A 26,146-nucleotide genomic window follows, 5' to 3' on the forward strand; every position below is an offset into this window, starting at 1 on the left:
CCAAGTATAAATTCTGCCATATACATACAGAAAGGCCAGAAAAAAAAAATTATTGTGGCATTATTTGTAACCTCAAAAACACAGAAATAACCTAAATGCCCACCCACAGTGGACTATCATTCATGAAAAAACATATACAGCAAAGCACAAAACATGGACAAGATGAACAGCCCTGTGAACACTGAATTCCAGAGAGGAAGACCTCTGTTCGGAAGACTAAAAGCATTTTAAAGTTTAACATGTCCAAAATGGAATCCTAAATCCTCACGTCCCAGAGCAAATAACAGCACTCACCCCTGGTCTTTCCCATCTCAGAAAATGACACCATTTTTCACCCAGCTAAATGACAGCACCCACATTGCCAAGAAGTCATCCCTGCCTTCTCTGTGTCTCCCACCCTTAAAACTCAACCCATCAGTAAGTCCTGTGCATCTCTCGAATCTAACTGCTCCAAATCACTAACCCAGTGTGAGCTGCCATTGGCTCAAGGGTTGATGCTACACAGTCTTCTAACTGGGTTTTCGGCTTCTCCTCTTGTCCTACCAGAGGCAAGATCTGCAATCAAGAGTGCTACTTCTAAGACAAATAAGATCATGACTTTATCTTGCCACAAATCCTTCATTGGAAAAGACCGTGATGCTGGGAAAGATTGAAGGCAAAAGAAGAAGGGGACGACAGAGGATGAGCTGGTTAGATAGCATCACCGACTCAATGGATATGAATTTCAGCAAACTCTGAGAGACAGTGAAGAAAAGAGAAGCCTGGTTTGCTGCAGTCCATGGAGTCACAAACAGTGGGGCACGACTTAGCTACTGAACAACAACTACAATGAACCCTTCACAGTCCTTCCAAGAGCTTCTCGTCCCAGGTGGTACAAACCCAAAGTCCTTATCACAGCCCAGCAAGTCCTCCAACCATGTCACCAGCACCAGCTGGCTCTTCTACCCCAGCTCATTCCATTGTCCTCCCATCAGTCGCCATGTTCAGGATCCAACAGTTCCCCAGCCCTGGGCCTGGGCATTGGCTGGTTCCTCAAACACTGTATCAGATTCCACGGTTACTTCAGGTCAAACATCTCACCAGAGAAGGCTTCCTGTGTCTAAGTGAGTGCTCACCCTCTGCTCCTCTCATCTCTCTCTCCTCTCTTTGCTTTCATTCTACATCCCTGTATCATCTGTCTCCCCCTGGCTCCTTGAGGGCAAGGCCCTTTCCTGGCTTGTTCCTCACTGTATCCTCGACATACAGAACAGCGCCTAGCCCAGAGAAAGAATCAGAAAACACCTGGAGAATTCATCAGTTATTTAGTGATGCTTTTGTACACATCAGCTTTACATGTAATAGCTTCAAACGGATAACCAACAAAGAACTACTGCACAGCACAGGGAACTCTGCTCCATATTCTGTACCAACCCAACTGGGAAAAGAATTTGAAAAGGAATAGTTACATGTATATGTGCAATTCAATCACTTTGTTGTACACCTGAAACTAACACAATATTGTTAATCAACTATGTGGATGTTGCTTCAGTTGTGTCCGGCTCATTGCAATTCTATGGACTGTAGCCCGCCAGGCTCCTCTGTCCATGGGATTCCCCAGGCAAGGATAATAGAGTGGGTTGCCATGCCCTCCTCCAGGGGATCTTCCAGACCCAGGGATTGAACTTTCGTCTCCATCATCTCCTGAATTGTTAGGCAGATTCTTTACCGTGGAGCCACACTCCAATGTAAAATAAAAAGTTAGAAAAAAGAAAAATATAGAAGGCAAACTGAGGAGCCATTTGTGTGTTCCACAGGTTGAATGAGACAGACTTGTAGTCTCAAACTCCTCGTAGAATGTGGGTGGGCTGGGGACCAAGAGGCAGGAGGAGAAAAGAGGAGCCGTCAACCAAAAAGCTCCCTCGGGCTCCTTCGGGTCCCAGAGTTCTGGAGCTCATCATTTCACACTGTCTTGAATCCAGTCTCTCCCCAGAGTTGAAGGAAAATCAAAACAACCTGGGTTTGACCCATGCAGTTCACAAAGCATCGCAGGCCACGTGTCATCTCACGCCTGTCTGTGATGGGCCGAGGAAGTACCCAGGGCAGGCGGAGTGTGACCCCAGTTCACAACTGAGGAGACCGAGCCTGGGAGGGCAGAGGGCATCAAAGAAAAGGGGGTTCTTTCTGAAACGCAAATGAGTGAAAGCCCTGGAAACCAGAGCTTGGGCTCAGGGCCTCTTCTTCCCAGATGACTGTAGTCAGTCCTTCCCAAATGTGACAATGACGACAGTGGGCTGACAAAACCATGCAGCCCCACAGTTCCTGCCATGGTGCATTCCGACGTTTAGGCACACAGGCTGCGTGTGCAGGCCAGTCCTCCCCCACCCAGTCTAACCAGCCAGAGGTGGCTCCTCAGTCTCAGCTCCCACTGGTCTCCTTCATCACCTGCTCTCTCACATCACACGGCCTCAACCTCTCCCTTCCCTGCCTAGAATGTTCTTCCCACCCAGACCAAGTCTGACCCCCATTACTGGCTCTTATATAGCCCCACCTGTCTCTCCTTATGAGCATTCTTTATACCTGGAACTTTCTATGCATGTGATTGTGTCTCTCTCCCCTGCTAGACTATAAACTCCATGAGGACAGAGCCAATCTGTCTGTGTTCCTCATTATACCAAGTATCTAGCCGGGGATGGCAAAAGTGAGGCTTTGCGGTCTGGAAATGCTGAGGACCTTCTGTGACCATGAGGGAGGAGTATGCGGTGGCAGGAAGATGTCACCCTGCAGCCCCTGGAGGGGACTGTTCAATGCCAAGAGCAGATCCAAGAGCCAGAGGTCAAGAAGCCATGTTCTTGGTGACAGTGTTCGCCATTCACTTCAGTTCGGTTCAGTCACTCAGTCATGTCTGACTCTTTGTGACCCCATGGACTGCAGCAGACCAGGCCTCCCTGTTCATCACCAATTCCTGGAGCTTACTCAAACTCATGTCCATCGAGTCGGTGATACCACCCAACCATCTCATCCTCTGTCGTCCCCTTCTCCTCCTACCTTCAATCTTTCCCAGCATCAGGGTCTTTTCACATGAGTCAGTTCTTCATTCACATCAGGTGGCCAAAGTATTGGCGTTTCAGCTTCAGCATCAGTCCTTCCAAAGAATATTCAGGACTGATCTCCTTTAGGATGGACTGGTTGGATCTCCTCACAGTCCAAGGGACTCTCAATAGTCTTCTCCAACACCACAGTTCAAAAGCATCAATTCTTTGGTGCTCAGCTTTCTTTACAGTCCAACTCTCATATCCATACATAACATAAACCCACTTAATCTCTGGATATTTTGCATAATCTAAAAGGTAGTAATTCAGCATTCAAGCCTCTTAGGGGTGAGTTTTCCACCATTTATAAGACAAAGAATCCAATAGATGTACTTCTTTAACAAAACTGTTAAAGTTCCCAGCCTAGTTTTTGTACACTTCTGTTCCACCCAAGTGCTAGGCATGGAAGAAGTACTGAATAATTTGTCTTCACCTACCTGGCCCTAGCTCGCTGTACATCCATTCACCCATTTATTCATTCGACAAATTTTTGCTAGGTGCCTAAATGTGGCTTCCTTGGATTGAAGAGAGAGAAAAGGACAAGCCAGACGGGGTCTTTGCTTTTATGCAACTTAACATTCAAGTGAGAGAAATAGGCAAACAAGAAAATCAGCCACAAAGTTTTGGACAGTGGTAAAACCTGTGAAGATAATGAAATAAGGAGATGGAATAAGGAAGGAGGGGGAAGCGAATTACTTATCTAGGTGGTTATGGAAGCCCTCTGAGTTGAAAATGACGAGGAATCAGCCAAAGGAAGATAACGCAGAAGAACACTCCAGACAAACAGGGGAAGCCAGAGCAAAGGCTCTGAGACAGAACAAACTCAATGTGTTTGAGGGACAGGCAAAAAAGCAGAGTGGCTTAAGAATCTATCACCCTCCCTGGAAGAGAACAAGGCAAGATGAGGGACAAGACAAAGCAGACAGGGACTCAGTTATTTAAAAATTCTTCTTCCAAGGAAAGTCAGATGCCCGCCGGAACAGAGTCATCATGCCTTCAACTTCCCCATCCTCAGGCATGACTTACTCGGACACACTGCATATATCAGCTGGGAGAGGCATGAATGTGGGACTGGGCCCCAGGATCAGTCTGCCCCCTTAGCAAGCCCCTCAACCATTCTAGTCTCCAGTCCAGTCATCCATTCATCAGCCAAAGGCCTGGACTTGGGGATCAGAAAAGACTCTTTCATCCTCAATGGTCTACAATTAACTTCCATTTCATTGTCTTTAAAAAAGAGGCTAATCAATGGAAACCATAAATCCAGACTCGAAAGAGAACTCTCATTCGAGAATTATATTTTCAAAACATGTATCAGGAGGGCAACAGAGCAAAGTCAGAAACACTCAAACACAAAGCCTCCAGGTCCAACCCCAGCAGCTGCTCTGCTCATACCTCAGAATTCTAGAGCAGTTAACGGAGACATGGAACCTTTCTCGTGTAAGGTGCATGAATGTGCCTCCCCAAAGCAGGAACCGTGGCTCCAAAGCCTCCTAGTGCTCCCTGCACCCCCACCTCCACCGTGGCTCCCTTCTGACCCCCAGTGTCAGCCTTGCCCCCATCACTGGCCCCCTGCCCAGGGCAGCAGCAAGAGACCATCACCGGCAAAACGGTACAAGTCTCCCACCACACTGGCCTCCCTGTTCACGGAGAGGGCACCCGGGGGCCTCTGCACTCTGCTAAATGCACTCCGATCAGTGCTGAGGATGGGTAGTTCTTTGTCATTTAGGGCTCCGAGCAAAGTCACTTGCTCAGGGAGGCCCTCCTGTTGTCCTGGTGCGGTGGGGTTACCCTCTCCCCTCTATTTGCTGTCATATTGGTCTATCGTCTTCACATTACTTACTGTTATCAAAAACCACTAACTTCTTTGAACTCATTATGCCTCCTCCACTAGACCATAAGCTTCCTGAGTTCAGAGCCCCATCTGTCTCACCCATGCTGTGTCCTCAGGACCTAGCTCTGTGTCCAGCCCACAGACAATTGACTCGGTAAAAACTGGTTGATGAATGGAAGGAAGAAGTCATCCTAAGATACCTGACAAAGCATCAAAGACCACAAGGCAGGTCAAAACCGACAAGTTCCCATGGAAATCATGGAGTTGTAGCCCAACAATTTTCAGCCAAGACAGCACACCTGGGGTGGGGTGGGGAGAGCCATCAGGATATCATAAACCTCCCCCATAGGATGATGATGGTACGTAATGCTCTATGATGCCAGGTCAGAACCACCAGCACAGCCCTCTCACTGCTTTGCCAGAGAGGAACAGAGGGGCCTAGCAAAGGAAAGTAACTCTTTTAATGGGATGCTCAGTCTCAAACCCAGGTGTGCGACAGCAGCATAGACCTTCTCAAGGCCCCCAGTGCCGGTCTTCTTGGAGTTTAAACAACCCAGTCAACAGAAGCTGGAAACCAGTGGGGAGGGAAGTCTGCCAAAGCCAGCATCCCACAGTTGGCATGTGGAGATCCACAAGGAGGGACAGATGAGGTGGTGCCAGGTCCAAACTCAGGGCATCCAGAGCAGAAGAGCAGAGTCACTGGGGATGGGAGTGGGAGGGAAGGGTACACGTCTAAAAGGGGCATGGGATAAAGGTGGACTGAGAGGGAAAGTTCCAGAATGGGCAGGCCAGGAGGGTACTGCTCTGCTGTCATTCCACGTTACAAAAAGCAGCTCAGAGGAAAGGGGAAACAGCAATCGACTTTTTTTTTTTTTTTTCAATCATCAGATATAAAACCCTGAGTGTAAATTTTTCTATTTTAGGGCTTCTAAATAACATTTAACTTAGTGAGTGTTTTACATGTAGGGTAAATATTTGCCCGGCGTTTCTGGCCCACGTCAGAGCGCTTATCTAAAAAGCTCTTTGGTTTTGCTCCTGATAGGAAAATTCTACATTCAACTCAGCATCCTCACCAGGCATGTGAACCCACGAAGCACTCTCCTTCCCCCAGTCTCCAAGGTGCACCCCGACAGTAGCAGCCACAGGATCGGCGTAAGAGCACTTTCTGGAAGGTCTACCAGTGTGTGCTGCACTTTCTCTTAATTAAGGGCAAGGGCATGGAGGAACAAGTCCAGGACCGACCCTACTCCACCAGGCTGCAGAATGTTTGGGGAAATCAAGGAGCTGTAAGGCAGGATTTCAGATAACAGCAAGAAAACAGAAACAGCCAGTGCAGCTTGGCTTCATGAGCTGAACCAGGCCACTGGTCACCGTGCAGCTCAAGGTGGCAACTGCAGATATACCAGGAGGTCCGCAGAAAGCAGTCACCTGGTCTGAGGGAAATCCAGAAGGCTGGGCACAGGACTGTCACCCTCTCCCTGGGTGCAGTGCAATGTCTTGAGGCTGAGGAGTAAGTTCTCATTTTTTTTAGTAAGAATCATTATTTTTTTTTAAGTAAGAATTTCTATCATTTCTGCGTGCATGTGCTAAGTTGTTTTAGACATGTCTGACCCTTTGCGACCCTATGGACTGTAACTTGCCAGGCTCCTCTGTCCATGGGGTTTTCTAGGCAAGAATATTGGAGTGGGTTGCCGTTTCCTTCTCCAAGGGATCTTCCCAACCCAGGGATCGAACCTGCATCTCCTGTGTCTCCTGCATTGGCAGGTGGGTTCTTTACCACTAGCGCCACCAGGGAAGCCCTCTATCATTTCTACTTAAACACAATGTCTCACAACTCAGTTCTCACAATGACCCTGCAGTGTAGATATTATCCACACTGGAAAAAGTGAGAAATGGAGGCTTAATGCAGGTAAATAACTTGCCAAAGTTATGAGATGATGAAGTCAGGATGCAAACCCAGGTCTGACTCCAAATCCACATTCTTTCCACTTGGGCACTGCTCTCCCCAACCTATGAAAGTATCTCCCTAAAGGTTCTAAATAAGCCTCTTCCTGGTTCCCCCTGGTTTAAGAGAGGCGAATTTAACATGGAGCACATCTGAGTTACGACCGGAATAACTCCAATATTTGGCGGCACCACCCAGCATGAAGTTGGATTGACTTAGCTCAAAGAGACTCAAAGAGGGCTCCTCGAACTGAGTACGAAGACTCCAAGGGAGATACTGGTCAGAGCAAGGGACTCAGAATCAAGTCCAGAGGAGCTGCATCAGCACGGAGGTGGAAGCAGAGACCCTGAGAACACCCACAGGCCAGACACAGTCAGTCCAGCCAAGGCAGGTACTCAACACACTATACCAGAATTCAAGGGCAGGGAAGTATCTGGGAAAACCTTTGGCCAAGTCCAGGGCATCTTCCTGGTTGCTGTTGCTCAGTCACTAAGTTGTGCATGGGTGTGAACTAAGTCACTTCAGTTGTGTCCAACTCTTTGCAATCCCATGGACTGTGATCCTCCAGGCTCCTCTGTCCATGGGATTCTCTAGCCAAGAATCCTGGAGTGGGTTGCCCTGCCCTCCTCCAGGGGATCTTCCCCACCCAGGGATCAAACCCACATCTCCTGTAGCTCCTGCATTGCAGGCAGAATCTTTACCGCTGAGCCACCTGGGAAGCTCTACTAGCTACCTTTCAACCCTCTTTAAAATTAGAAAGATACTATTGTTTCTATTCGAATAGTGCTGAGACCAGAGTTAACTGAGAACCCATCTTGCATTTGGTTGCTTTTGTTTCTGACCTAACAATTAAAAAAGGCAACAAGCAGAAGAGCTTATCAGAACCCAGATCTTAGGAGCTGGACAAATTTGGCATGAATTCAAGATCTTCCAAAAACTAGCTGTGTGGCCTTCGGCAGTCACTTGACTTTTCTGAGTTTGGGTTTCTTCTTACATAAGATGGAAATAATGTTTCCACCCCACCCCAGGCCAACACTCAGGATGAAATGAAATAATCTAAGGAGGCATCTGGTATCCTACTGCTGGGAAGCCAGCAGGCATTTCACAAGTGATGTTCTTCACAATTGCTCTCTGGCAATCATAGCCGGCTTTGACTCTGACCTCTCAGCTGGGACTTGAGTTCCTGGGGACCATCCCCTTCAAGACTGAACAGGCTTTCGATGGACATCTCAATCCTTGCTGGCAATGCCTAGTTCCCTAAGGTAGAATCTTGTCACATACACAAAGAAAAAGGTACTTCAAAATGCCAGAGGCTCAGAAACAGTGCATTGTGTGACCAACCGGCCAGCATTCAGGAAGCAGTTGCCACTAAATCCAGAAGGAAGTCATTTCCAGGCAATACTCTTCTCAGAGAGGATTCTAGAGGGATCGCAAACCCAGACAAAGGGGGCTGAGATGAATGGGCAGTGCTCAAGAATCCTGACCCTCACCTGACCCCGCGCACAATATAGAGGCAGTAACTTCACTTTCTCTGCAGTGACACAGCCCCCAGCAGCTGTGCAATGTCAAAAACAAGACTGGTCGGGTCTAAAGTTACCCCTCCTCCATCGGGAGGGGAAAGAAAACACATTTCAGAGTCTCTCCTTCTTTATGTTTTGCTTATGAGGAACAAATGTCGACAAGATATAGGATACGCTGCTCTGTTTGCCACCAAGATGCAGAGAACATAATTTTATACGAAGCTACACCCGCTTAATTGTGATGCATTAAGTATTATGTTCATTGTTTCTAAAAGTGGGTAGAAATGAATAATTTATTTCAGACAAAGGAAACTCTTGAATATGAAATGCCTCATCTTTTAAAATTACAATTTGGAAGACAAGGATGAAAAAACAGCCATAGCCAGTGAACCTTATACTGCTAATAGAAAACAATGCTTCGACTGTTTCTGCTTTGTTTGCAAACATCACATTTTTTAAAACATTCTTGAGAATAATCAAGAAAAAGACACACTAGGTTTGCAGCTTGCTCACAGCTGCTGAACACAGGGCTAGCCTATCTTATGTTAATTTCTCTGCTGGGTTCCTTTCCCTTTCTACCAGCGCACCCTGGCTCACCTGGACTCCACCTCTGTCTCCCAGAGCTTTCCTCTCTCTAATGCATCCTACTTCCCTTTGTGGCTCTTCCTTCCGGCTCCCTGTGCCAATCCCTGTGCCCTGCATCCTCTTCCTGGTTCCACCATCCCCCCAGCAACTAGCCCAGTGCCAGGCACACAGGAGGTTCTCAGAGAATGCAACTACTATTATTTTTAGAGAAGATAATTGGTGTTTTGGACTCAACTGAATTGGTGATCATCATTTCCCGCATAGCTATTGGTGTCTTTTTTTTCCTTTCAGAGCAGAAAAGAAATCTACATCCACTCAGATAATCTACTATTGCTGTTTCATGCCAATAAATTGGGAGAGGAGGGAGAAGGCAGGAAGTTAGGGCACATATAAAAGGAAGCTCCTGGCAGTCATTCACCTACCATTTCCCAAGCACTTCTCAGTGCTCATCCTAAGTGTTACCGCCAATAACTTTATGAATTGGATACTATTATTATCCCCACTTATAGGCCGAGTCTCTATTAACCCTGGGTCCCACAGCTAGTAAGTGCTGGCATGTGGAACTCAAATCTGGGTGTGTTTAACCCCAAGACTTTGCTCTTTACCACTGCTATTCTGCATTCCATAATTTCCTAGGATCACTGGGACCTCATTCCCCTGCCCCTCCCCAGCCCCACCCCAATCTCCGGAATGAATACAGATGGTCTGCCCAGTGGCTCTTGAGCAAAAAGGTCCCTGGCTCTGGGTGCGTTCTTACAGGAGATCAGCAGCAGCCATAAAGGGCAAAGTACAACCTCTTCCTGCTCCCACCCCAGCGGTATCATTAAAACACCATCATAAACACACTCTGGGCTCAAAAAACGACAGAGAGGGTTTGGTTTCTTCTTAGGAACCACTCCGTGAGCTTCAGCAATTACTGGCTGCAATCCCAAAGGCCCTCCTTCCTCATCCTTCTCTCACTGGGCTTGCCCTGGGGTTAGCGGGCATCTCTTTCAATTAAGACAACTCCCTGCATTTAGAATCTTTGAGTTTTTATTCAGACAGACTCTTGCAAAACGTTCTGAAGCAAGTCAAGAATGTGGCACAGAAAACTGCCAAGTGAGACCCAGGACTAGGGAGCCAGAAGGATTAAAGAGTATCTAGAAAAGAAATGCAGAAACAAGCCCATACATCAAGTCCTCCCAACAGGTGGACACAGACAAGGTGAGCAGGGCCATCTCTCCCAGCCAGGAGGACAACTCTGGCCTGGAGATCAAACCTGACCCATGACTGACCACTGTCCCCAAGTCAAAAAGCAGAAGCCCATCCTGATTCCAGGCTGGAGGACAGCACTGGGGTTGGATTTAGGCACTGCAGAAGGTAGACGGCAAGCATTGGAATGGTTGAGATGGTGGTGGTTTGGTCACTAAGTCGTGTCCAACCCTTGCGATCCTATGGACTACAAAGCCTGCCAGGCTCCTCTGTCCATGGGGTTCTCCAGGCAAGAATACTGGAGTGGGTTGCCATTTCCTTCTCCAGGAGATCTTCCCAACCCAGGAACTGAACCCAGGTCTCCTGCATTGCAGGCAGATTCTTTACCGACTGAGCTAAGAGGGAAGCTTGGAGTGGTTGAGAGGTAGAGAATCCACTGCCAATTCAGGGGACACAGGTTCGATCCCTGCTCCAGGAAGACCCCACATGCCTCAGAGCAACAAAGCCCATGTGCTGAGCCTGTGCTCCACATCAAGGGAAGACACCACAATGAGAAGCCCATGCACCGCAGAGAGTAGCCCCCGCTCTCTGCAACAGCCCACGTGCAGCAATGAAGATCCAGCATAGCCAAAAATAGATACATTTAATCTTGGGGGAAAAAAAAAGCAGGCAGGTGGGGAGCCATTCCTCTGGGGGATCCAAAACTGTCCACAATCCCAGTGACCTCCAGGCTAACCCTTTTCACCAGCCAGATCACTCAGTGGCTAAGGGGCTCCACTGAACAATTTTCCAGGACACCCTTTCTCCTGCTACAAGTCAATATGTCTCCTATAACAGCATGAAGACTTTTCATAACCTGGCCCCAGACCACCCTGCTTCCTGCACTCAGTCCCGCTGTGACCTGCTCTCCAGGCGCCCCACTCCCTTTCCGAGCCCACCCTGTGAGGTCCAGGCGGCCTCACTGACTCCAGCTCTTCTGCCCGCCCTGAGCACCTAAATGGGGAGCTGTGTGCAATGGGTACCTTTGGCATCTTCTCCCCCCAGGGAGAAGGTCTGAAAGAGAGAAGCTTAAACTTGACCTACACTTGCTCTGTGTCCATCAGGAGCTGAGATAAACAGGTACTTTCTGAGATGAGGAGTTACAAACCCTAACCCTATGTCATTCTCCAGTCTGGGAGCATCCAGAACCCTACGTGCTTTTATGACACAAAACTATATTAGGTTGAGCCATATGAAATGTGTGCTATTCTACCATGCTGACCTGCAAAAATGGCAATTTCATACGATTCAACCTAAAAATCCCGATTGTGCTAAGATACACGAGCCGTCATCCTTCCCTGGTTGTGCTGAGACAAAGGCCAAGCCTCTGAGCGTGAAAAACCCACATCTCTGCCCAGCTTGTCTTCCAGCACTGCTCATACTGACGTCTCCAGCAGCTTATAACTACAACCTGGACACTCAGCATCTTTGCCCACGCTGTTGCCCCTGCCTGGAATGCTCCCCCCACACCATCTCTAGGTAGGAAACTTCTATCCACTCCTCAAAACCCAGCTCAAAGTCCCCTTCAGAAGCCTTTTCTCCATCTAGTCAAATATTCTCTCCTTAGGGCTACATCTGAGCCTGTACGGAGTTCTACTCATTTGCCTACCATTTTGCAACATAATCTGCTTTTTTTATACCTATCCATAAAACCTATTTTTTTTTGTTTTGTTATATACCTATAACCTATTTTGTTTTGTTTTATTCCTATCCCTAAAACAAGAAAAAAGAAATCTTAAAAGGCAACAGTAGGGTCTGAATCACCTAGGCCTCTCAGTAGGCTCGTCATACATTCTCAATAAGTATGTGATGAATGAATTTGACAGAAATGCCACTCTATCACACCAAAATACTGAAAGTCAACAGAGATCACAGAAACCAACCAATTCTTCTCTTCGTTATAGTGTACTTATTTTATATATAATATATATTACCTGTGTATATCATACACATGCTGCTGCTGCTGCTAAGTCGTTTCAGTCGTGTCCGACTCTGTGCAACCCTATAGACAGCAGCCCACCAGGCTCCCCCATCCCTGGGATTCTCCAGGCAAGAACACTGAAGTAGGTTGCCATTTCCTTCTCCAATGCATGAAAGTGAAAAGTGCAAGTGAAGTTGCTCAGTTGTGTCCAACTCTTAGCGACCCCATGGACTGCAGCCCACCAGGCTCCTCCGCCGGTGGGATTTTCCAGGCAAGAGTACTGGCGTGGGGTGCCACTGCCTTCTCCGATCATACACATACACACATATATATAACTCAGCACAAAATGTCTATGACTTCATGCAGTTTGTGCTCTTGACTTTCAGGGACTATCTCTCCTGTTACATGGATGCAGACAGACACTACAGCATGGGTTCTGGAGCAGGCCTCCTGGGTGAAAATGCAGCTCCACCCATTCTTAGGCATGTGCCCTCGGGCCAGTTCCTTACTTGGGTCTCAGTCTTCTCAGCCAGGAAGTGGGGCTAAGAGCACCTTCTACTAAACAAGGTTAATACAAGCTATTGTGTGTAAAACACCTAGCTCACTGCCTCTCACAGCTGTTGCTAATTATTATTTTTATTTTTCTTAAGGTCTCCTGGGGAGGGTAACCATTTCCATCAGGAGTATGTTTAGAGTTCACCTGGTCACTCCTCCCATTCAAATCCCACTTGCCATTCCTAAACATATGAAAATATAATAGTTCCATCAAGAACTCTCCATAATTCTCTGATCTCCTGGTATCTTCTTAATCAAGAGTTTATTTGAAACTCATACTAACGGAATCAATGAAACATTTCATAAACATGGGCTTTAGGAAACCTGCTGGCCTATTTCTACAAAGAATGCAATCAATACTTATTTTCATACACTATTAACTATACACAAAACAATAATGTACACAGGGCAACAGGAATAACAGTTGGCATGGTGCTTCTTACACCATCAGAGGGACGTCAAGGGAAGTGGTACCAATATGATGGAAGACAAATGAATAGCCTATTAGGTCACCTTAAAGTGGGACTAAAGTATGTACTCCTTTCTTTACCACTGTGTAATGCTATTTATACAACAACATGACAAAAAAAATGGCTCTAGGCATTCTGCTCTACTTTAGAATCCTTCCATCTCACACTGAAATGAAAAAAAAAAGATACAAACCAGAAATTGCTTCTTTGGTTAATATTTCTGCAGTTCCGCAGGAATGGTTTTAATAGCACGCGTGTTCTGGATTTTACTTGTCAATTAAGAACCCATCGGAATGCAGGGCTAAGTACTAAAATAATAGATATTGGTTTATATTTCAACTTTAAAGGCTTTTTGTCAAATAGTGCTTTAAGGTAGAAGACAGAGGAAAGGAAACTGGGAATTAAGGGAAGACAGCAGGAACTACGTAGGTTCCTCCTTAATAAAGGATCAGGTCTGTGCTTAAAATTTCATCACATAACAGTAGAAAGAGCACAGGCTTTGAAGATGCAGAAATAAGATGTGAGACTTAACTCTTCTACTTAATGGCGGTGTGGTGCTGAGAAAGTTAATCATCCTCTCTGATCTCAGGTTTCCCTTTCAGGAATCAGAATATTATACCTACCTTTTCGCATACTATTAAGTGCTAACTGCTCAGTCAAGTTTGACTCGTTGGGACCCCATGGACTGGTAAGCTGCCAGGCTCCTCTGTCCAAGGAATTCTCCAGGCAAGGATACTGAAGTGGGTTGCCATTCCCTTCTCCAGGGGATCTTCCTGACCCAGGGACGGAACCTGGGTCTCCCACATTACAGGCAGATTCTTTATTGTCTGAGCCACCAGGAAGGCTCACCTTTTAGCATAGGTGGGAATCAAAAGGAAATAATGGCCTTGAGGGCACTCAGCGGGGCCTCCCCTAGGAACTCCTCTCCCCACAGTTAGATCCTCTTTAAAGAGACAGCAGCTCTAGAGACAATACAGCTCTAGGACTAAGGGCAGAGCCCCAGAGGCAACTGTGGTTTGACCAGAAATAGGCCATTTGACCAAATGATTAAAAGTCTGTCATATGCTAATGCTCGGACGGGGCGGACCGTGGGCCAATTTAGTGGGAGTAAATTGCAATTGATTTTCGAAGAAATTGCTTGTTCTCTTGCCTTTCCTCAGCTGTGTCACACTCTCTCACACACAGCTGTCTTTGTCACAGCCAGAACCGACTGAAACACGTGTCAAGGAAGATCTTTTAGAGGCGAAATGTTTAATAATACAGACATCCACACTCACATATGCTATAAATACACACATATACACATGAACAGGCAGATATATAAATATATCTCTATCTGTGCGTGTGTATATACATGTTTATATAGATGTTTCTAAGGGGCTCAAATTCAGTAACAATTCTGCACCATGACTGTACCCTTCTGTGTGTTTTACAAATCCCTCTGTGGTTGGAAAGCTACCCTGAGTCATTTTTATTTTTACAACAACCCACTATTTGAAGAAAGATCAGAAAAGAGCACACCCCTAAAATCTCTCCCTGCACTTCCCAGCTCTATCTGTGTAAATCCCTGGATATGAAAAGAAAATGGTTAAAAGATCACAGAAGATAAAAAATCATAAGAATAAAGGTTAACAATGGCTGCTTTCACCCTTAATTTCTGATATGGTGATAGACCCTCTTAGAACATTAATTAGAATGGGAAGAGAGATGAAAGAAATGCCCAGGGGACATAATAAATTAGCCCCTTATGCAAATTACCCATTCGTTCTCATCACTGACCCAGCTAGTTGAGTCTCTAAATTACGGGAAGTGGTTAGTTTCTTTAACAAAAAAAAATCCAGACAAAAGATTAATTTTTTTTTGAATGTGAAGGCTGGGCAGGCTTCAAGCAACAAATAATTTCTTAGTTTTCATTGCAGACAATTCTGAAGGGGGTCAAAAGATAAGAAAATGTACATTCTGGCCACTGGGTTCTGTTGCCAAACAGAGACCTATTAATTAACCCTTGTTCTGAAATAATTCCGAAACAATGGACAGCCAACCCTTTAACTGAAGTCAAAGGCTGTGCTTCTCGCTCTAACTGTGAGAACAAAGTCTGGCAAACTAAAAGGGTGCATGGCTGAGGAGCGAGTGAAGGACAATTCAAAGGAGGTGAGGAAATGCCAGGAGATGGAGAATTTCAAATATCAATTTAAAAACAAACACATACCTAATTTTACTTGTCATCACTGTCCTCGACAATTTATGTTTCACCGTCCTGGAAATTTATGGAACTCTCAGTTTTCTTATCAGTAAAATAAAAGGATTGGACTAGAATGACCTCCAAAAGTCCTATGGCATCTTCCATCAGGGATTATATTTATCCCTTTGTTTTCACACTGTACTTCCAATAATTTGATTTGTTAAAATATAATCTTATGACATGCATTTTGTCTTCACTCCTGGCTTCCTTTTCTCTTTCCTACTCTCGTTTTGCCCTCTTCTTTATTTTCTCCACTTTCTTATTTTATCTTCTTGCATGTATTCAAATGAGATGCTTTAAATACACTCTGGTGCAAAGTAAGGTACATATTGAATAAATCATGCTTTACAAATGTCATTAATATGAAAATGTATATGGCGAGATGATGATTTTCTCTGGTAGGAAGAAAAGGCCGGATAGAAAAACAGTAAGTCACAGAATAACACAAGATTCCATAGTCAGGCCCTTAGAGAAAGAAGGAAGACATTACAGGTCATCTTCAGCGGCTGCCCTCATTTTACAAAAGGAGAAGGTGTCTCTCTGGAAAGGCAAAAACTTGCCAAGGTCACTGGCTAGCTGCTGGAGGCAGAACACAGGCTCTTGATTCCTGGACCAGCGCTCTTTGGATAAAACGATCCTGATGACGTCTCTTGATGATTCTCCACTGTATTCCAGACAATAGCAACAACAACAAAAAAAGGACATCCTTTGGAAAAAATAAGCTTCGACAGCAGAAAAATTAAGAGGTGGCAAAAAGAAATACTTCAGAAGACTAAGGGGAAGGAATGAGGACAGACATATTGGCTATAAATAATTTTGCACCTTGTAACAATCTTCAGTTCATGCAATTACCTGTCACTCACCAATGTTTTATCTCCCCTCTTTGGGTAACGGGACCTACAGTAATTCTATGCAAAATATCTGACTGTCTCTACTTCCACAGCCTGCACTGGAACATTCCTGCCGTTGCCAGAAGTATCAAGACACTGCAAAGACCTGAGGCCTTACTCACGGAACTTCTCAAGGTTGACAGTTCATCTAAATAATAAAGCTTGCCCTTAGGAAGGGGTCAGTGACCCAGATTCCTCAGGTCATGAGGCAGGTAATAAGAAAGCAGGTGTAGACTATGACTTCATTTTTGTAAAAAAGAAAAAAAAAGATAAATATATATGTACACACACAGTTATATATATTCATATATATAGGAAAAAAGCTGCAAAGGCTCATATCAGATGTTTACAGCGGTTATCTTTGGGAGCTGAGACTATGAATGGTTTAAATTCGCTTTCCTTTCCTACCTGTTTGTAATTTCTTACTGTTGTACCATAAACATGGATCGCTGAGGGGCCGGAGAGTGAGAGAATAAAAGCCAAAAGTAGCGGTCTGTGAAAGTGAAATGGAAGTGTACTTAGCAGGGCCTGTGGAGACGGAAGCCTTTCCCAGGTTGAAGGCATGCCCTTCTCAGGCAGCAGTAATTCTTCCCGCTATGAGGGGCGTTGCAGAGAAGATTTATGGGGAGAGGTTAGAAGAATGGGAATCAGTCAAGCTGAGAAGGGTAGGCTGATCACAAGAATCCTTAAGTACAGGAAGAGCTCCCACCCGGGGTGACAGCCAGCTGCAGCAAGAGCCAAAGGAAGGATCCGGCCCCAGAGGAACAGGGGGATCAGAGCAGGCAAAAGGAAGACCCTCCCCAGGGGGGATTTAAGACTCATATTGGGTTATTAAAAGTTAGGGCTTTCCTCCAGGGCCCTTTTGATAGTGGATAGATTTCTTCTTTCTTGTCCAAGCCAGTTGATGAGCAGCCTTTCTGAAAGCTTGGGGTTGCTATGCTTTTCTAGACATAGAATCATGGTTCCACGATCAGGGAATCACGTGTGCATGTTCAGTCAGTCAGTCGCATCCTAGTCTGTGTGAGCCCATGGACTCAAGCCCACCAGGCTCCTCTGTCCATGGGATTATCCAGGCAAGAATGCTGGAGTGGGCTGCCATTCCTCCCCAAGGGGATCCTGCCGATCCAGGGATCGAACTTACGTCTCCGGTATCTCCTGCATTGGCAGGCAGAATCTTTACCACTCAGCTACCTGGGAAGCCCTGACCAGGGAATATGGTGTGTCGAAAACGAGCCCCACTTTTGGAGTCAGGAGTGAGCTGACAGCTAACACGGCCTTGGCACAGTATTAAAAATGACTGAGATTTTACTGAGGACCAATTATATTTCAGGCAGGAGGCAAGGCTTTTTACATATAGCCTTTTTAATTCCCAAGAACCTGTAAAGGAGGTAGTATCACCATCTCATCTTATATCCAAGGATTCTGAGGTACCATGAGATCAAATGACCTGCCCAAAACAAGCGGCAGAGCTGGAGATCCGCCCAGGTGAGTGCAATTCTGGAGCACGTGTCCCTTCTCCAGCACCAGCACATACAAAGATGAAAGAGGCACAAAGCTGCCCAGAGGGCTGGTGGGACAGCAGCTGGTCAACCTAGTTTCTTTAGACACGGGCGACTGGGGTGAGATGGGAAGTCGATTAATAGAAGAATCTAACAAGGGAGACTGAAACCCGATCACTCCTGGAAGTCACCAAGGTGCTAAGGTAACATCTGGCAATGGGTGGCCAGGTTGAACAAGGAGAAACTAGACACAGGCGTGGAGCCAGTAAGAAGGCCAACGCAAAGCTCGAGTGAAAGGTAAGATAGGTAGACTAAGGGAATGGAGAGAAAGGCAATTCAAAAAACAGCAAGTAATTTCAGGAGGACTTAGTGATGGGTCCAGCGCGAGGAGTTGAGGAGGGGAGGGGAGGTGGTGGAGATGATTCCAAAGCTTACGAGTTAGGCAGGCAATGCCTTTACGTAAGACAAGAGACTCAGGGAGAGGAGGAGAAAAGGGGAGAGATGATGAGATCCATTTTGGATGCACTGAGTTTGAAGTAACTGAGATATATATATCCTGATGGATTCAGCTGGGTTTCAACTGGAAATGCTGGTTTAGAGCTCAGGAGAGGCTGGAGAGGAGTAGGAGGGAAGGCTCTGAGTCATAGTGTCCATGGAAGCTGAGGTCCCAGAGATAGATGATGTCTGTTCAGACAGTAGGCAGAACAGAAAGAGGTCAATGCCGACATGCTCTAAGGCAGTACCAGATCCAAGAAAAGGTTCTGGAGGAGACCCTCAAGTAATGTGGCCCAGGCCAAATGGCTTCCCATCTCTGAACTTCAATTTTGTAAAAGCAAAGGATTGGACTAGATCTGTTCTCTGATATTCAACCACCTATGGTTGATAAAGGCTTCCCAGGTGGTACTTGTGGGAAAGAACCTGCCTGCCAATGCAGGAGGTGTAAGAAACGCCAGTCCAATCCCTGAGTCAGGAAGATCCTCTGGAGTAGGAAATGGCAACCCACTCCAGTATTCTTGCCTGGAGAATCGCATGGACAGAGGAGCCTGGCGGGCTACAGTCCATGGGGTTGCAAGAGTCGGACAGGACTGAAGTGACTTAGCACATATGGTTGTGCTAATGCCTGCTCACAGCCGGGAAGGATGCTCGATGCTGAGCAAACACCCGGCATCTCAAGCAAATCCCCGACCTTCCAGTGAGAAAGACAGACGCATAAATAAGTCCTCTCGATAGGCTGTGAATAACAGCTACCATAAAGGCAAGCGCGAACTGCAGCGTGAGAGAATCCTGAGTGGAAGTGCCTGTCTGGGGGAATTCCAGCACGGCCCTCAGAGATGAAACCTGATCTCGGTCTTGAAGAACTAATAGAAACCTTCCAAACAGAGGCAAAGCCAAAGGCAAAGCACGGGAAAGCAAACATGCATGCAATACCTGGGAATGGTCTACTCGGTGAGCTTGACTGGAGAGGGGCAGTGGCTTCTAGAGGGAGGGCAGAGCCAAGGTGGCCTAGGAAGATGGTCGTATGCTGTGTGTTCAGTCACTCAGTCGTGTCCAACTCTTTGCAACCCCATGGACTGCAGCCTGCCAGGCTCCTCTGTCCATGGAACTTTCCAGGTAAGAATACTGGAGTCGGTTGCCATTTTCTACTCTTGGGCATCTTCCCAACCCAGGGATCCAATCTGCATCTCTTGCTTCTTCTGCATTACCAAGTTGATTCTTTACCACTGCACCGCCTGGAAGCCCCGTGAAGGAGTTTAATACGTACCAGAATAGAGAACAAAAGACTTATAAGGGTTCTCAACACAGGGACACACGATTAGAGAGCTGAATGAAAAGGAGAGGACCACCACACACCCCTAGCAGCTAGTACTTACACGCGTTTCTCTCTTGTCATGATTTGACAAGACAGCAGATGGTCTTATAAGGCTCTTCTTCAACATGTAAACATTTTAAGAAACTTTTCATTTAATAGTTACATAAATATGATGGTGCATTAAAACAGAAATATTAAACTTGGCTCATGATTTACAGCATCATTCAAAAAGGAGCCAGACTCAGGACAGCTTAGGGGCATCTGATGCTGCGGCAAGCCATTTCCAATTACATGGGAACCAACCTCAAGATCCTAAGGTTTCCTCTGAAAATCTAAGCCACTCTCTGGGAGTTTGGAAGGGAAATGGCTGCAAAGCCAAAGAACTAGAACTTTGTCTTTCACCAAAGCAGATAAAGAATGTTCAAATACTGGCACCAGTCTTGTCCCACAATCTCTCCACTTGACTCTTGTTTGCAAATACCATTGACTTTGATTACCCCTGAAGAAGGTCTGACATTTCTTGACTCTTGTCTTCAAAATCCGACCTCCCAATCAATACTTTAAAACCTTGGAGCCCTTTCTTAAAAAATATCTCTTGCTGCCTTCGAGGGGCTTATATCCACTCTCTGATCCTCCATCTCCAGGCTTTTCTCAGCACCCACTCCACTTCCACTTTTCAAATTTCTCACTGCTTTGCGCTCCCCTTCCAGAGAGTCCAAAAACAGCGCTAAAAGGCTCATCTTCCTTTCAAATTACTATTTATTTCTTGCTGCATTTGAACTTTTGTGAGGAAGAAAAGGCAAAGCAGAATGGAAGTGAAAGAGTAAAGGCATGGCTAAGAGTCACAGTGTGAAATTATCACTTGACAGCTCCAACCTCCGACGCTCTGAGCACCCACACAGCTCTGCCCTCTCGGCTCCCAAGACACTTTCCTGGGTTTGGGCCTCTCTTCCGACGTCCTCTTGCACTGACTCACTTCTTCCTTCACAGATTCACTTTCTTGACTGTGTGGTGGGACCCCTAAAAACCACACCAGCATCCACCCGCAGAAAGGGCGCTTCCCAGAGCCCTTCAAAGTGCCTTGGAGGCCAATGCTTCCACTTCTGCTATTGTGCTTCCAGGAGAAGAATCCCTCCAACTTCCTACCTCAATTCTCACCACACTAGCCTGCTTGATTTCCCTTCTGCAGTTCAGGCTTCAGATGACAGTTTTAACATTACCTTATTTTTGGTCCCTTCCTTGTTCCCATCACTGATAATATCTCCATATGGCCTTTTAACTAGTGATCAAGTAAACAGTGCCAATGATGGCTGTGGGTTTGATGAGTCCAAGGAAAATGGAAATGCAAGAACGTCAAACATGTCTTGTTCAGTGAAAGGATTCAGCTCACCCTTAGCGTATGTGGATAAACATTCTCTTCACCTTGGGCAGAGACACCCAAATATGGAAACTCTGATGGCTACCCTATCTGTAAAAGGCAAAGGCCCTGCTGTCCCAGTTTCCTCAGAGACATTCTTAAAACAGAAGAGATGTTCTAGAAACTCAGGTTCAAACCATGAAGAGCAGCATTCATCATCCCGATCCTCTGTCCCTCTCCATCCTACAAATGCCAAACTGGATCGTATGCATTATTCAATGGCTCGAAACCTCTCGAGGCTCCATTTGGCTCTCCTATACCCACTTAAGGAACACAGTCACTGTAGAGGTCAAAGCTCATTACAGCTGGAACCTAAATCCAATGCCCTTGAGATATAAAATGTAGCTCCAGACAAGATCTTCCTGGCTCTGAGTTATGACTTCTGGGTCCTCAGCAGGCTGGGTCTTACAACATATTTGTTATGAAAACATATCTGTGTGAGAGAGCGATCCAAAAAACTGAATGGGTGGGACTTAGTCCAGGCAGAAGCATTTGATACCCATCAAAAAAAAAAAAAAAAACCAGACAAGCCAGTGGTATCCAAGAATGGCCAGGTCACTTTAAGTGGAGAAAGAATGCAAGGATTGAAAAGGGGGGGATTTTGGAGATGACCTCAATCTACCCTCAGAATCATGGACTGTTAGGACTGGGGATTTTTACTTCAATGGTCTCATTATACCAAAAAAAGAGAGACCCAGAGAGAGTAAAATGAGTCTATTACAGCCCTATAGTTCATAACAGTTTTGAAATTAAAACCCAGATGAACCTTCTTCCTTACCTATTTCCTTACTCTCACTTTCCCAGCAGGGGAGAAGGGTTCATATCCTTCCAGGCATTGGTACAAAGACTGAGCAGTAATGCTTCCAGGGCACAGGCAGCCAGCAGGAGGCACTGCCCCTCTCGGTACCAGGAAGGTCAGCCAGGTTTCTGGTACCCCACCCTAGTTCCTACTGATCTGCTAACACAAAAACTCTGATGGTCATACACTCTTGTCTGCACATTCCTGATACACTGTCTGAGCCACTGTCCTGGCTGGGCCGAAGGGACAGAGAACATTAATAGGGATTTGGGGTATAAGCTATCAACATTATTTAGGATCATGTATGAATGTCTCTGACACTAAACTTGTCCTCTTATATTTTATCCCAGAAAGAGGCCACACAAACACACACACACATACACACACACTTTTTCTCTGAACCAAAAAAATAATAGAGAAGAGTGATTCTCAAGTTTCTTGAGCATATAAAGCACTCAGCCCAGGGAGCTTCCTAAAATGTAAATGCTCATCCCACAGCTCTGGGAAGTAGCCTGAGAGTCCATACTTCTAACAAACTTCCAGGTGACATCAGTTCATGCTGATGGTCTGAGGAGCACAGTCTGAGCAGTAAGAGACAAATGTTACAAAACCCTGCAAATAAATCTGAGTTTAAATTCTGGTTCCACCAGTTAGGAGCTCTGTGATCTTGGGCTGGTTTCCTAACTTCCCCTTGCCTCAATCATCTCATCTGTAAAATGGAAATAACAATATGTAAGACACACTTGATGATGACTACATAAGCCAGTGATGAAAAGATCTTAAACAGTGCCTGGCACAAAGCAAGAGCTTAATAAATGCCAGTTGCTGGCTGCTTCTAAGATTCACGGGAGCAGATATGCCTTCTATCTGGCTCACTGCCAAACTCCCAATGGTGAGAATGCAGCAGGTGCTCAACGGATGTCTTGAGTGAATGTGTGTATAATACACTCACACATAATTTCAGTATTTACATACTGTCTTGGTTCTATGACTTTCTGCAGGAAAGCATAAAACATTTAGAACACTAGAAGACGCTCACCAGGACCAAACCACCATCTCATAGAATCACATTCAGTGTGAACCACCACGTTTAATCACCAAGAAACATACAATTTGTGATGGCCATGTATACTTGAGAAAGTCTTAATTGTAAACAAATAAAGACAACATCAGTCTGGAATCTGTATGTCATTAAGGGAAATCACTGCCTCACTCATTATTTGTGGGGCTATCTGAATGCAGATGTTATGGAAAACTTAATTCTAAAACTAAGTTCACTTCCAAACCAAATGTAGCTTTGCAAAGACAAAACAAACCACGGGAAGTGAGACCACTTTTGAAAGGGCAGGAACATATTCTTTCATATATGCACACACTTGCTCGGGAAAAATTAAGAACAAAACAAAAAAACGTTAACAAATAGTAGAGCTTAATCTTTTCAGTCAAAGGCAGACACGTGAGTCTGTCCAAGTCTTCAACAATCTAAGATGATCTTCAAGCATCTTGTAAAGTAAAGCAGCATCATTTAAATAGATCCCATTTCCAGGGAGGCACTGTGTACAGTATGCAGCAAGAAGGGAATACGATTGCCACCTACAGACAGAAGTGGCACTCCCTTTGCAAGAGTTGGCCAATCATATTTTATTGCGGGGGGCGGGGGGAAGAAATTCAACCAAGTCACTTCCCTCCAACCTCTTTCAAACCACCACACCACATTTACTTCATTTAGAATTACTTTCAAGTCGTACAATCATCTCTAGGCATTCTGCCTCTTCATTATCATCATCCTGTTTCTAATTTCCCAGAAACACTGTGCCATTCAACTATCTCCTTATACACTGCTTGAGAGCCAAAGGGAACGCAAGCCAACGGATTTCAAGCCGGCGAAGGCATCAGAGTGGAAGTATGAATCTGCTTACCTGGTATGAATGGGACCACCCGGAATATATCAGACAATCTGCTGTTTACTGGCTCATACGGAGAATCTTCAAGCAGATCATTTCCTAAAAACAACAGAAAGACTGGGGTCAGATTGGAAAACAGGCATATTTCAGGCAGTTTTTGTTACTGAATCTGAATTCTAATTGTGTTATGATTGTGTAACAAAAAGATGCTGAAACTTTCAAAGATTTCAAATGCATCTATTTGGCTCTGGTTATTTCTTTTCATTCCCTCTGCCTCTGTTGTCCTTGCTCTCCCCAGAGTGCCATGAAAACATTGGAGAACAACCCAGGCTGATCTTGCCAGAAAACTCTCCCACTCTTTGCAAAGGAAGGAAACCAAAGAGGAAGGAATCAGTGACGTCACAAGCCCAGATTGCCTCCAGGAGCCAATGGAAGAAAGGTGACCCCAAAGAGCCCCCACTCCCCCGATTTTGTTTTTTTTTTTTTTTTTTTGCTCCCAAAACATGGCATGCGGTCAGAAAGCAGGTACTCTGGCTATTAAACAGTCAGCCTCTGAAATAGGTTTTCATTAACAGGTTCTGGAGGAAGTAGCAGCTGAGAGGTCAAATCTGTATATCACAGATTTTCAGCAAGAGTCTCAGTGGAGAATGAAGGCACTGAATGTTTGTGTTAGATTTACAAACATGAGCCACCTCCTGCACACAAGGACCAAAAAACTGCCATTGTAATGAATGACTGTAACAAGTAGACCTGTCCCTCTCTAAGTCATTTCTGTATGAACCAAGGCTGAACCACACTAGCTGGTTCAAGACTCAGATCATCTAAGATGACAATTTTTTTTCCCCCCACATCTGCCTTTGATCAGGTTTGGAGGTGGGGGGATGGTAAAGATAGAATAGATTCCACTAGACTTTTTATTCTGAATTCTTTATCTTGTGTCAGAATAAAAGGGGAGAAGAGAGAAACTCCAAGCAAGACGCAGTGCAAGAAGACGCAGTGCAAGCTTTCCGATTATCCTGTGGAGCCAGTGCTCCTCCTTGGAGGGAAGTCGCAGGTTCCTCGAGGCGGCCTTTAATGGATTCCTAACTACGATGTTCTGACCAAGTTTCAGAGAGGTCAGCAGGGGTCCCTGGGATGTCCCTCCACCCCATCACGGGTTTGCCAACAACCAGGCCCCGACAGAGCTGCTAGGGAGGCAGCAAACACCAGCTGCCGACGTCCCTGAGGGCCCATGAAAGGTCCTCATTCTGCAGCTGGGGAGAACTGAGTGGAAGATGAGGTCAGCCAGACCCCGGGGCCCAGGGGCCCCCTGCCTTCAGGGGCTGGGGGAGGGGAGAGGAGCCGGTCGCGCGTACCCTGCAGGCTCTGATACATGCTCCAGTAGATGCGCAGACAGTTCTTCTCCTTCTTCATGCCCCGCTTGCAGCGGCAGTTGTAAAGGGACTTCTGTTTGAGGGCCTCCATGGCGCTGCGGCACTCGTCCTTGGCCTCGAGGCCCGAGGTCAAGCTGAAGTTGGTCTCCTTGCCCGCCACGCACTGCCGGAGCGTGCGGTACTTGGTGCTGCAGCTCTGCTCCTTCAGGCACTGATCGCTGGCTTTCACGCAGTCCAGGCGGTCCCCGCCGCTCACCTCGGCCGACAGGAGAACGTCTGCGGGCGGAGGGGAGGGCGCGTGAGTGCGGCGGGGCAGGGGCGCGACGCGCCCGCGGGGAGGGAGGACGCGCGCAGGACCCTGCTTCTGGGGCTCCCGGCAAACCCGGCACGCCCGCCCCGCTACGCCCCAGAGTCCATCTTCCCGCCCCGGCACCTCCTGCCACCGGTCTCCCCCTACTCCATCCCGAAGCTTGCGGGTTTCTCGCGATTTGCCCGCGAGCCAGCGCTGCCCATCGCGAGCGCCGGCCCTGCCGCCCCGGGACCCACCGGCCTCAGAGTCCGCTCGACCTCCAGGGCCGCCGGCCCCGGTTCCAGCCATTCGCTCCGCCCGGCCCGACTGAAGCCCAGGGGCTTTCGGAAGGCGAGAGCAGCGGGCTGGGCACTGGCCACGGTGAGGGCGAGTCCTGGTCCCCGGCCCGCCCGGTGGGGAGCCCTGAGATGCTATTGGGGAAAAAGTTTTTCCCTTCCAACTTTGCTCTCCTGGTCGGGTACTCGTCCACACCCAACCTGCCCGCCGCGCCTCCGCGAGCTCCCGTGGATTCGCAAGGAGCGTCGGGCTCGGGGCTGGAGGGCTCAGACCCTTTCACTGCCCGCAGGCTAGGTCAATACAAAACGTAGGAAACAAAAACCAAGGAAGAGAAACTGCGGGCAAGTGCCGCGCCGCCCGCGCCCCACTCCCCAGCCGGGGTTGCTGGGGGTTCAGCAACGAAACTTCCCGCTCCCACCCCACCGCACCAGCAACACAATTGAGGGGGGGGGGGGGTTTGCTGCCGCTAGTGCTCCCGGAAAGACTCCGCAGATAAAAAAG

At 46.7% G+C, this 26,146-nt stretch overlaps 1 protein-coding gene across 5 annotated transcripts in view; it reads right to left on the bottom strand.

Moving 5' to 3' along the window:
• Positions 1 to 26,146, bottom strand: part of GFRA1 (GDNF family receptor alpha 1) — a 231,529-nt gene that overhangs the window by 204,639 nt on the left and 744 nt on the right. For all 5 annotated transcript variants that reach the window (XM_059881912.1, XM_059881913.1, XM_010820040.4 and 2 more), the window contains 2 exons: positions 25,042 to 25,335; positions 23,702 to 23,785 (listed from right to left, as the gene is read on the bottom strand). In XM_059881912.1, coding sequence (XP_059737895.1) covers positions 23,702 to 23,785; positions 25,042 to 25,335 — 378 coding nt within the window. The remainder of the gene's footprint in view (positions 1 to 23,701; positions 23,786 to 25,041; positions 25,336 to 26,146) is intronic.

This window comes from Bos taurus, chromosome 26, assembly GCF_002263795.3.
Source record: "Bos taurus isolate L1 Dominette 01449 registration number 42190680 breed Hereford chromosome 26, ARS-UCD2.0, whole genome shotgun sequence".
NCBI lineage: Eukaryota > Metazoa > Chordata > Mammalia > Artiodactyla > Bovidae > Bos > Bos taurus.